General features: G+C 38.6%; 1 protein-coding gene across 1 annotated transcript in view; it reads right to left on the reverse strand.

The window, feature by feature from the left end:
• Positions 1 to 2,133: 2,133 nt before the first annotated feature.
• Positions 2,134 to 13,507, reverse strand: part of DHX15 (DEAH-box helicase 15) — a 40,455-nt gene continuing 29,081 nt past the window's right edge. Inside the window, exons 11-13 of the mRNA XM_010174038.2 lie at positions 10,928 to 11,118; positions 3,931 to 4,100; positions 2,134 to 2,699 (exon numbers count right to left, since the gene is read on the reverse strand). Coding sequence (XP_010172340.2) covers positions 2,582 to 2,699; positions 3,931 to 4,100; positions 10,928 to 11,118 — 479 coding nt within the window. The 3' untranslated portion in view covers positions 2,134 to 2,581. The remainder of the gene's footprint in view (positions 2,700 to 3,930; positions 4,101 to 10,927; positions 11,119 to 13,507) is intronic.

Here is a 13,507-nt window from a genome sequence, read left to right on the forward strand (position 1 = left end):
CTGGCTGTCACAGCCCAAGCTGAGTTTGTGGGTATGACAATTAAAAAAAAGGAAAACAGAAAACCAGGCCAAAGTCTATCCTGTGTCAAGTTCCACTCACAGCCACAGCCATCTGCTCCCCCATTCGCAAGTACCAATGCTACTGCAGTTCATGCCAGCTGGTTCTGGGGTCCTCAAGGGATTTCACACAGAGAACTGGCTCTGTCTGTGGCCATACCTAGGACAAGTCATACAGAAGGTGGTTGTACACCATTTAGCTGAAGGCTGCACATAAGCACTAGAGAAATTCTTACCTGGGGAGCAGTCACTTCTCAGCAGTGCACAAAGTAGCTCCCCTGACCCCAAGAGGATAAGCAATCCATCATAACCCCCCCCCAGATTGAACTTCAGTTATCTTACAGCAGGGATTCCCAAGAGGATGATAAGCAATCCATCATAACCCCCCCCCAGATTGAACTTCATTTATCTTACAGCAGGGATCTGTAAAACATTTGTATGTTTAGGAATACTAGTTTGAAATCAAATTGCTTAGGAAGTTCAGGATCCCTACGTTTTAAATAAAAACTTTTCTAACTGCAGTCAGAAAACTTGATAATCCAGTTCAACGTTTTATGAGAAGTCAACCTCCTTCCTTCCTACTGAAAGCTATTTCATAGGGCAGGGAAGTCCAGACCCATCCCACAGTGCCTGACACTGGGGAGATCCCCCACGCCCTTGCTTGCTTATCAAACTTGGGGCAGACTCACAAATCCCACTGTATACTACAAATGCACTCAAACTTTAATCTTCAGACACATTTTCCTTGACAACACTTTTTTAATTGCTAACAGAAAGTTTTCAAAACTTCTTCACTGCCCATCATAAAAATGGCAATTTAGAAAAAAAGTTGGAACTGGACAAGAATCCTCAAATTACCCGATTCCAAGTAATTTTGTAGCCAACTGCTGAGATTTAAATAGGATACCCCACACATCAGTACTTAAGATTAGTCTGGGGTTAGTTGCCAGCTCTCCAAGCATAACCTATTTTTGCTTCAGCCTTACAGCATGACAAATACCAAAAAGCACACAGTTCCTATTCTACGGGAACCTGTTTCAGAAGGAGCTGCTCCAGCTTCTCTTTGCTAGAAGGACCAAATCTCAGTGTATTCCAGGGAGAGGGAAAACTGAAATCTGACAAAATACATGAAATCATAGAATGGTTTGGGTTGCAAGGGACCTTAAAGATCATCTAGTTCCAACCCCCCTGCCATGCGCAGGGACACCTTCCACTAGACCAGGTTGCTCAAAGCCTCATCCAGCCTGGCCTTGAACACTTCCAGGGAGGGGGCATCCACAACTTCCTTGGGCAACCTGTTCCAGTGTCTGACCACCCTCACAGTGAAGAAATTTCTTCCCAATGTCTAATCTAAACCTACCCTCGTCCAATTTAAAGCCATCACCCCTTGTTCTAACACTACCTGCCCTTGTAAAAACTCCTTCCCAAGCCTTCCTGTAGCCCCTTCAGGTACTGGAAGCCGCTATAAGATCTCCCTGAAGCCTTCTCTTTTCCAGGCTGAACAACCCCCAACCCTCTCAACCTGTTCTCACAGGACAGGTGCTCCAGCCCTCTGATTAAATCTTATTATAAATTCCACATGGGATTAGCTTTCCTAAATTGAAAATGCTGTCAAGTCATATTTCACTAAAAATCACTACAAAACTACAGTGGTGCAATGTAATTTGACCTACAGTGTCACTTATGGCATTATTTGTGTTGATCTGAAACTGCATCTGAACATTACCCAGCAGGGTAACTTCTAACTGGCCACAGACACTTCACTTTACAGGACATATTACAGTTCTGTCCAAGAAATATCTAGGAGTATGTTTGAAGAAAGCATTCTCCAAAAAAATTCTGCATGCATTTCATTTTTAAAACAATTTCCTACCTAATTTAAACAAGTCTGCAAGGGATCAACATTGTATGCATTATACTGACATCACCATAATTGTTCTGCTTAAGCAGCTGCACTTTTCATATTAAAATATTAAACTACTGCCATGTCAATAAGACAGCAGTTTAATGGGAGACTAAATGGCTTCTCATGTTTTCATCAAAACAACAGAAATACCGACATACTGTGGCACAAAATTAGTATAAATAGACTTTATTGAAGTCAGTACCTTTGTACTGAAGCTGAAGATTGTGTCTACATAAGCACAAGTTGTAACATTTCACAACTTCTAAAAGGAATGTCAACAATTACAACGATCATGCATACCATGGTCGATAATCACATTTTTAGAAGCATTTTCAACCATTTCTAAAGAAATGCTTATAACATTGTTATATATAGAACTACTTTCAATAAACTGCAAAACATTGATCAGCTTTTCCAGTATGAGCTACAGTGTCAACACAAAAGGGAGGCATAAATGTTTAATTTATGAAATCAGAATGGAATATTTACTGTAAAGAAAAATTAAAAAGCTTTCAAATAAAGGCCATTATTGAACCAAAGTGAAGAGCACAACTTGAACTTCGAATCCTTTCATATCTTAAAGCTGTCCTCTGAAAAACTTCAGTTCAAAGCATGAATTCAGTACTGTGAGTATTCCTTGGACTGAAGTTTGGCAATGATGCGATCCAACTGTCTCTTTGCTTCACACTGTGGAAAATTGCTCATGTCATAATATTGAGGGGCAATTTTCACCAGCCTGTCAAAAAAGGAAAAGTTTGTTACTAATACTCAAACTTTAAGATGCATCCTGCAGAAATTCTGCAACCAAGTGAAACAAAGATTATTATTTTCAGCTCATTCTGCGATTCTAAGACTAACGTAAGGTTACATGTGCACACACATTTCCATCTCGGTCCCATCCTGTGCAAGCACCCAGGTCCAAAGCAGAAAAGCACACACTTGTGTCTAGTGAGACGCTCCCCTTCAGCCATAGGTTCCTTACAGACCCACACTGCTGCTTCTGCATATGCCACAGGAGCCCATACAGTCAGACCTGCTTCTTAACGTCAAAGTCCACAAGCCACAGGAGTCCAGCCAAGTATCAGTTTGTGTAAGAGTACAGTTCAGTCTTAGCTGCTTTCAGCTTACAAATGCAACCAAGGCCAGAGGATCCTGCTTTAGGTTATACAGCACTGGTTGAGAAACAGATTTCTAAGGAAGGATTCAAACACATTTTCCATTAAAATACTGTGGACTATATACACACATACACAAAATGTTTTCCAGCTTATAAATCTTTAAACTCTTTCTGCACAACAGCACAACTTCAACAACTGAAGAGCCTCCCACATCCCCAAAGCTTACAACTTGGCAGCTGAAGTACAACCTTAAAGAGGGGCAAGACAATTCAGATCTCTGCTTGTCTGCAGAGGATCAGCCTCCAGTTTCCTTGATATGCACTCTACTGACTAATAAATATTATGACAAGGTAGGCTGTACCAGTATTACCACCTCTTTCCTTCATATTTTAAGAAAGCACTGAATGCTGTTCACATCCTTCCAGAAAAAATCAGACACCTCCTGCCAATTAAGGTCCTACATCCTGAGAACAGAGGCATCTACCAGTATCTCTTAACAGATACACAAGTGGGTGCTACAACTTATCCCCAAACCCAGCATCTCCAAGCAACTCCTTCCCATCAGGCTTACTGAAGTAACTGGTTTTAAGTCAAGCGTCTCTCCGCACACTACATACAGACCCCGGGCATCCAACTGTTACAGACAGCTCCCACAAACACAAACAAGTATTCCCAAAGAAAACCCTTAGTCATCTGCATGATCTCAAGTCTGTGCCATTGCTGTCCCCCAAGCTATTTTAATAACATTAGCTTCAGGAAAGGTTAAAGGAATTACCTCAATTTTAAAAAGGAAGAAGAAAACCAAGAACTTTACAGTAGGTCATGACTGTTTTAAGACTTCTGGCTTACCATTCTGGCTTGATGTCTGTACATGTCCGGATGTAATTCTTTGTTGTAAGGACAAACTCGTTATAGAGCACCCATTCTGGTTTATGATCAAGAACAGTGGAAGGATGCAACTGCACCACCTGGTTATCTTTCACTGTTAGGTAATGCCCTGTTCGTTCCAAATGTGCCACCTAAGTAAAAAGATGTTCTTTCATTAGCACAGGCAATTTTTAAATGAAGTGATTTCAAGCTGACTGTTAAGTGCTCTATACAAAACATACTATCCCAACTTTCAAACCTCTTCTAAATTTGGCACACTTGACCACTTCAACTACTCAGGTTTTTTTATAGACACAATCAAGATGCCAGATGTTTTTGCTAACTGCCATGGTAAGTGTATATTCTAATATACAATTCAAGCAACATACAAAAATAGTTATCACCCAAAGAGAGGAATAGTTATTAGAAGAGCAGCAATGCAAACAGAAGTACGGGAAGGGAATATCTGCTGGACTGGTCTGTAACGTCACACAACGTCAGCTGCTCTCTACTACAGACACCTGCTTCAGGCATTTCACAGCAGTAGCTACTGTGGGACCAGTAAGCCGCAACGTTACCCTTTCAAGTTTTTAATAGTGCAGTGTTTCAGCAGTAATTTTATTGATGCACATATTTATCTGCAAATCCTCTCACACAATGGGATTGAAAAAAATATGTCAGTCCAGTAAGAACGAGAAGTTTATTATGTCAGAAATAAGAACAGTCTTGTTACAGCATGAGCTTCAGAGCTGGAAAACGTAGGTTCAGCAACACAGTTCTGCTGTGACCTTGGTAAAAATCAATTAACCTCTCTCTGACCAAGCTTCTCGATCTATGAAAGGGAATAATGCCTACCTCGCTGAGATGCTCCGATACCTAGCTCATTAAGATTTGGTAAAGCAGACAGTTACCCTTAGAAGGACATCCTCTGTAAGAACAGTTAATCTAACAGAACAGGTAACTAAAATTAACCTTTTGATACTGGTAATTCAGGATGACCTCAACACTTATTTCACTACATATATATATACACACACACAAAAATACAGACAATGGCTGAAAGATGTCCGAAAGACACGTTTTTAATCAGATCATCATTAGCTGCTTTCCTTTAATATGGACTGTATACCTCCTTGTTTTCATTTTGAGTATGCTTCTCTTCTGTATTTTATGACAATTAATATCCAGAATATGTTTTAATAATGGAATAAGGTATTTCAATAGTCTGCAAATCTTTTCACCCAAGATTTGAGAGATTACACTGCTACTTTATTTCTAGTCTGGGGAGTCAACATAGGCTCTTTTAAATGGAGATTAACGGTGCACTGTCTGTAACGATTTAAGCTTAATTTCATTCAACTCAATCCAACATTTGCAAAATTAAATAGCAGTATAGCTGCAAACCAGACTATGCTAGAAACTCATCCATCACAGGGCTAGCACAATCACAGCACATATGTTGCTGTGGGACTATGGTTTTTTTCAAAGGAAGTTTTGTTTCTTAAAAGAAATTTCATTTTTCAGACCAAAAGTAAAGCATGCGTACAAAAATATTTGTGTGCTTTATCTTTGCTCTTCCTATAAAAGGACAGAACAATTCGTTTATTTACATTTTGTTTTAGAAAGCAGTATGCTGTTAAATTAAAATCAATACAATTTACATTCACCTGACTCACTCAGATGTATTAAAATAGTAAAGAGTCATCATCTAGCTTTCCCAAACACATAAAATTTCATTTTCCACGTCACTTATTATGAAAGCTGTATTTGTTTACTTTGTATAATTCTGAACTAAATAAAAAGATTCTGAAATAACTAATTAAGCATACTCTAAGAAAAATAAATGCTACAGAAAAGTACAGTTAGCTCTTAATTTCCAGAGAAGTACAGGGACTAGAATAATCCCAATTAAGAAAAGTCACCTTTAAGAGGCAACATCCTATTGTGACTTATTTCAACCCTGAGCTAACACTGAGCTACAGTATTTATCCTATTTAGATGTTTCTACTAAGTATGCTTGTTTGCACAGAAGAATTTCAGGCTCAGTAATGGCAACAATCTATAGTGAAATATGCACAGTGAAGCTATGGCTCCACAGCAAGGAACAGTGATCTAACTGTCAGCTACTACATGTTCCCGCTCCTTCCCGGCCTGAGCTGTTTCAGCACAGCTGACAAAGAGACAATTCTGCTGCTTCTCTGAAGGCACTTGACAGATCACTATGCTAAAAGAATCTAGAATGGGCTCAGGAGAGCACCAAGGTTGACATAAGGGAGCAAACAAGGACACACAGGAGGCAGCACATACACTTACGCTCCTTTGAACCCCTGGCATGCAACCAATTCCGGTGCCTGCAGAATACAATGTAGTGGTGGTGGGGCCAGATATCCTCCAGAGGTTCCTTGCAACCTCAACCATTCCGTGATGTTTTTCAGAGCATTAAGCTCATGAGCTTCCACAGAAGCCACAGTATCATACAAAGCATGTCTGATATGGGAACACACTTGAATCCTGAGATCATCAAGGAATCTGTCATGTATTACTACAAAACATTTGTGAGTTAGGCTACCTGAATAAAGAATAGGGCTGTAAATGAAGGGAAAAGCTATTAACACCAGTGACTACACAAACATGACTAAAAGGATCATCAAGAGTCAAGCCAGTCCATGCATCTCTGCAACAGGTTACTCTGCAGACCAAGAAAGCTCACCTGATAATGACTTAGAGACAATTATAATGCTTTTATCAACATGACAAACTCACATGGAAACAGTGGCCCCCATGGCACATGCCACCATAGCAAAAAGTTTTAGTTCAAATTCTTATAACAGATATTTCAGTTTCAGGATGACAGTTTTATTAAGAATGACACTCTCCTCTGAAATTTTAAGTGTACTTGTGCTTATTAATTTTCTATCATGTCATCAAACCTAGAGGGCCCACACAGGAGTCTGTAGTCAAACACATGAAACACCTTCAGTCCAAATGCACTTAAAAGGGCAAAAGCTGGACAAGTATCACGAGATCCAACCCACAAATTTTGGCAGGCTAGTCTTGACAGAGAGCTTAGAGAAATGATGGTTTCTTGTCTGTCTTTTTGGTAAAAGAATGCCAGCATGCACCAAAGGAGCAATGTCAGTTGCTTGGATTTCTGCAGTTCCTGCTTGCAAAGCAAGTGCTTCTGAAGCTATTAAGAAGTTTTAAACTGTTCTTCTGCATCCTTAAAAAGCAAAATGAATACCATTAAATGAACTGGTGACCACCTTAGTGTCATAGGTTTACTTTATTACCATTCTATTATTGTAGAAGCCCGATTATGTAAAGACTTAAGAACATACATCCTTCTATACACAAAACAGCACCAAAGACTGAGTAGCAGCAAGAACAAGATTTTAATTAGTAGTCCAATCACCTGACATCTAACTTCCTGTATAGCACAGGTCATTTAGTTTCATTCTCTGATATATTCTGTCTCTGACAAAGCCACATCCTCCAAAAAAAGTTTCCAAGCTCGATTTGAAGACACCACAGGATAGTACTTTGTTCCACCTTTAAATTCTCACTTAAATTTTCAACTACCAAATCTTGTTCTGCCTTCACTACTAGTTTGGAAATGCAATGATAAAAACCCAAGTTCTTTTAAGATAACTGTTAATATCGGTCTCAAAAAAAGAGAACTGCTGAGGAAAATGACCTATCTTTAAAATACTTTGTCGTTTGCTTGCTTTTTCCAATTCAAGTTCCCTGAGCTTACTTTCTGTAGTATAATTATTTTTTGCTTAGCCTTTATCACTCACATCTATTAACACTTGAAAAATTATACGTAGTTTTTCTAATTCTTTTGAGTAAATAATAATCTATTCCTAGTTCTTGAGTCTTGTTGCCAAATTACAATTGTGTTAAGGTGTGCAATTTTCCAGTCCCTCTCCCTTCTTAAAATAGGATATGTCTAGCACTAAAGTATTAAGAAAGCAGTATTTCTCTGATGTATTTTATTTTCAATGAGCAGTGTCTTAGATTTTGCAAGAATCACTCTTGCTTTATTTTATGTATACTTTGTATATTCTGATGTGTGATACAGAAATAAATACTGAAAAAAGCCAATAAAAGTTTTCCATTTTAAAAACTAGAAGAAATCAGGGACATAGCACATAAATTTTATAAGACACTACTTGTCAAAATCTATCCTTCCAGAAGCTTTTCTACACACAGAATTGTTGGTAGTTTTAAACTATTTTACTACTCTCTTCGCTTGTCTATGGCAGATTACTAGAATTCAAGTTTTCATTTAAATATGAAAGGTAAAAAAAAAAGATGATTCCTCACCAGCAGAAATTCCACATTTATCAGCCACTGACACAAACTGAAGGCAGGGAAATTTACAGTACTTAGTACTAAATATACAGTTAGTACTATTTCAGTAGTTAATACAGGCCCGCACTGTCTGACATCAACCACAGGTCTTGACTAGTACAGAAATTTCTACAGTAAAAATTTATTATTATTTTTAGCACACTAGACAATTACCAAAGTAGAAAACAATGCGGTCAATGAGAACTATTTCAGACCAATGGCTGCTACTGTTTTTTCCACTTCACACTGCATTTTTAAACTTTCTGAAGTCTGAAGAATCAACTTCTGCCACGTGCTGCCCATAGACCTAAGTACTTTACATGCAGAGACATGCATCTCTTGTACGTGCACACACTTTGCAAGTGCTCAGACCTGGAATTCCACATATGCTCTGTACTAAAAGGACAGAGACTGATGTATGTGTTCCATTACCCATGGTTCCTGAACAAGAGTCTCCAAATGCCAGAGCCTGAATATCTGCTTAGAGAGGGTAGAATGGTTCATACAGACTATGTTTCTAAGTAGTATCTTAGCTGCTGCTAAATAACATCTCTTGAGTATTTATCAGTTTTTTTGTTTGTAAGTTTTCTACTGAAGGCTACTCAAAGAACCATGAAATTAATGAAAGAAGGTTCAGAGTCAAGGTCAAACAGGTATCACACTATCACGGAAGCTAAATAGACATGAAGAAACTAAAAATAAAATAGACTCAAACACATCAAAGGATAAGAGAAACTTCAAATGGCTTCAATGCCAGATGCCTTCCACAGGTGTGCCATAGCCATCTCTTGATTCAGCCCAAAAATTCAATCAGGCATTTTGGGTGAAGGGGGTGGTAAACAACCTATTGACTCTGGAAGCCCAAGGAGACTTCTGCAAAGGCTTTCATTTTCATCTGTGTGAGCCTACTACTCTATTCACAGCAAAAATATAAAGTCACATCTCCAACTCCTGAGCAGTACAGACCAAAAAGCTACTGACACCAACAGTGCACTTCCACATCCATGTCAGCAAAACATCTACTAGAGGAAGAGTTTCACTCTGAGTAACATAAAACAAACTTCCAAGGGCATGACCTCCTATAGGTCCAAGCAAATGAAGGAAGCCATAGGGTACTCTTCCAAACAAAAGTGCAACTGTGGCAATCAGACCCACCTCAACCAGCTGGGGCCCAACAAGGACTGTTGGGGAGAACTGCTCTTTGTCTTGCAAAACATTTACAGAATTTAAGGTGTAGGTGGGAATGCGTACCAAAGTGTCTCCCAAGAAAGATGAAGAAAACATGTCCCAAAAGCAAGAAATGAACACAGTGACTAGCCTGCCTGTCTGAAGGGTTACAGCAAGACAGTCTTTACAATTATTTTAATATTTAAAAGTAGCCAACAGCCTTAATTCTCCTATTTGCGTCACAGTGCAGAGCAGTGTTTGATACTGATATTCCTATATACTGAAAATCCAGAAACAGGTTTCAGCTACAGACTCCTGGATGGCTTAGCCCTGGGGAAGGCACCGTTTCCTTGGGGAAGGGAGTTTGTAAGTATACCTGGTACTCAAGTCTGTGCCCCAGTCAGGATGTGGTGTGTCAAGCTGCTTGCCATTCTAAGCTGCACAGCACTAACCAATGGTTCCTTTTTCAACTGGTAAGCCTCTGTGCTCAAATACCACTAGAGCACAGCTCAACTGAAAAAATTAGGAAATGCCATGGGCACTGGCCAGCCTCTCAAGGATAAGAAGGTTGTGTTCAGCAGAAGTGAGATATTATGCTCTAGCAGAGACACTGCTGAGATGTGTCAGAATGCACGTTTGCTGGGAAAAAAATTATCACAACAGCCCAGAGTTAATGAGGATGAAGAGTCACTTCCGTTACAGGTTCTGTACCCCTGGGTCTGCAAGAGCCAAAGGGACTCTTCTAGCCCCAGTGATGAATGCTGAAGAGAAAAAATAGCATGAAGGGACTATGACCCAAAAAAACCCCACAACAAAAAACCAAACACTCCCCAAAAAAACCCAACCCATCATAGCCTGCATTCTGGCCTAGAGGCAAGCTTAAAGTGAAATGGAAAGCATCCAGGAGGTAGCAGTGGAGACTGACTTCCATACCATCCTGGTTAAGAGGCAAATGAGTTACAAATAGCATACACCTTGAGATTACAGACCTGCTCCAGTACTGCAGTACTTGTGAGTCACATAAGTTAGAAGCAAAATATAAATATGGAAAAGTATGCAAAAGAACTCTCTCTTCTACAAGGATTACATATAATTAATATTTATATACCCCTATTTGTATCAGATTATAAATAATTTAAAAATTACATATTCTGCAGTTAATTTGAAATGTTTTACAAAATTAGTTCCTCAGCTATTCGGAAGTTAGTGGTCAATTCTGGACTGGTCATGCCAGAAATAATATCTTGATACTAATAAGATTGCCTGCAACTTCTCTTCCAAATAACAAAGAACGTACTATTTGAGTAATAACCAAGCAACCTGACAAAGACTAAGTGGTAACATAGTTAGCAGTGTATTATTTAAGTAACATTCATAAAGTTTCAATAAATTATAATAACCATACTAACATTAAAAGCCACAAAACACTGAACAATGTTCTTTACAAGAACACACATACCTGCATGAAATACCCAGTAACTAATGCCTTTCTTATGTTGATGTAATAGTCTCGGCTGGTAAAGTCTGTGCTTCTACGAGGCAAATTAAATCTATCCATGATTCGTGACAGCTGTTGGCGTACATTGTCTGCAGACATCAGGGACCTGTAGTTAATGAAGTTGTCGTAACACCACTGAACCGACTCATGATCTGCAACATGAAAAAACATCCATGCATCAAAAATGAGTATTTCATCCAATATGAACAATGTAAATAAAACAGCAACTGACTGATCAATCAGATTAACCAGAAAAAAAAAATTAATAAACTTTTATAAATTACAACACCTCTTAAGTTTATTTAGACGATTTCTCGCATTAGGTAACTTGCCCAAATTGTCTTCTATTCAGGAAGCATGTGGTCAGGACTAAAGAAAATCAGGGTTTCCCCCCCCTCACCAACATAATATACACACAATCACTAATGTTTTGCTGAAATAACACACCAATAAATTTTGCACATTAAAAAAAAAAAAAAAATCACACACTGAAACTAGAAAAATCATCTTCCAAACCCTGCAATGTAAAACGTAACTGAATGTAAAGAACACTGTACATCTTTAACTGCAATGAACGCACAAGAAGATTGTACATAATTATATTGTATGCGAGAAACCAAAACCTCCTTAAATTAAGCATTCAAGTAACAGTTAACAGCTACACAAACAGACTAATCTAAGTGTGATGTTCCTCACAGCAGCTTAAGTAAACGTAGATGACTGGTAAAATACAGCGCCAGTAACAGAACTTGGTACTCTTAGTTACCAAAAAGTTACTGTTTCTATGGCTGATGGCACTAATAAGAAATTAAAGACAGCAAACCAGAGCCATTCTTCTTCGAATAAACACCTATTTGTTTTAACACCAAGAAACCCAGTTCTCCCTACCAGTTCTGTTACTTTCCAAGTGAATCTCGTCTCCTATGTCAGTTTAATGATCCAACAAAACCAGTCTTAAACTTTAAAACTTTAAGTATCTCTTGTACAGAGAGAGAATTCTTAATTTGCACTGAAAAGAAGGAAGGTTATATCACTGAGGAACATTTAAGTTGTTTCTGCAAGAGGGTTGTCAGACAGTGGCACAGGTTGCCCAGAGAATCTGTGGATGCCCTGTCCCTGGAGGCGTTCAAGACCAGGTTGGATGGGGCCCTGGGCGGCCTGATCTAGTGGCTGACAACCCTGTCCACAGCAGGGGGGTTGCAACTAGATGATCTCTGACATCCTTTCCAACCCAAGCCATGCTATGATTCTGTGATTTATCTTACAGAATATATTTAAAATGAAGTATTAATGCTGAAGCTCTTGTACACTACACAGCAGAATCATAACTGAAGTACCACAGCAGGTTACTTTCTGTGCCATTTGAACTGTGCATTTTAGATGACCCAAAACTGTTTTATATTGTTCTAGATAAACACAGTAGCAGCATTTTGTATTCTGATCCTGAATCCTAGAAATCCTGTTCAATTTCAGTGAAACTGAAAAGATTATTCCCCAAATAACTCCATCCCTCAGTAACTTGAGCATGAAAGCAGTAGCTTCCAGAACCACATACACATAAAACATCTGCAAGACACACTGGATCCTGTTAACTAAAAACCTAGTAGAAACACAAGCAACAGATGTGTCCAATTCACATGTGCTTAACAGAACTTTCTCAACTATTGTTTTAAACAGTTTTGAATACATTTGTTGGACTTTTACTCTGAAGATATCCTTATTTTGCATTGCCACATAAGGATACAGTGTTAGAATGTTTCAATACAAAATTTCTAGACCAGAACTGCAACAGAAAGGGCCACACAAGTTTTTGGGGTTTGTTTTTTGTTTTGTTTTTAAGGGGTAAAAGACTGGTGCTTTTTCGTTTGCTTATAGGAAAATGCAACTGGAGCATCTAATCTAACCTGGCTGGCAGTTAAGAGTAATCTTTTTACTTACCACCAGGATAAGCCACTGTTAAAAAAGTGTGCCACTTACGTAGTCACTTTTCAAGAGAACTCCTAGCTTCACCTGTTCATTCCCATATTTTTCAAGCTGCTAAAATATACTTCAGCTATGCTGAGGAGGACTGTACATTTCCCCTAAAATCCATACACAGAAATGAGGTAAATGAAATAAGTTTATTGTATGGCTCTAAGTTACTTCTTGTTGATGCATCACCCCTTTGCCTCTCAATCCATCCCAAGGCCTTATTACAGAATTATTAACTATTTTTAAAAGTTAGGATTAAAAAGATTTTGGCTCTAGGAACATATCCTTCTCCAAATTCGGAGTATTTTCTGCACTGTTCTCCCTGAAAAATTACTAAGCAATTATTCAGATTTTTCCATAATTCATGTCAGATAACAAATTTCCAATATTTCTCAATTAGAGGAACGCTTACTTCCTTCTGACCAAGATTACTCAGCACTGATTTAAAAGCCTGGTTTGTCTCTGTACTCAGCAGTTCATTACATGATCTCTTGGCTAGTTTTTTGGTTTTGTTCCCACCCCACAAAGGAAAGTAGTACTTAAATAGCTCTTTTACATACTTTAGGGGAA

The sequence above is a fragment of the Antrostomus carolinensis genome, unplaced genomic scaffold (assembly GCF_000700745.2).
Source record: "Antrostomus carolinensis isolate BGI_N321 unplaced genomic scaffold, ASM70074v2 scaffold14960, whole genome shotgun sequence".
Taxonomy (NCBI): Eukaryota; Metazoa; Chordata; class Aves; order Caprimulgiformes; family Caprimulgidae; genus Antrostomus; species Antrostomus carolinensis.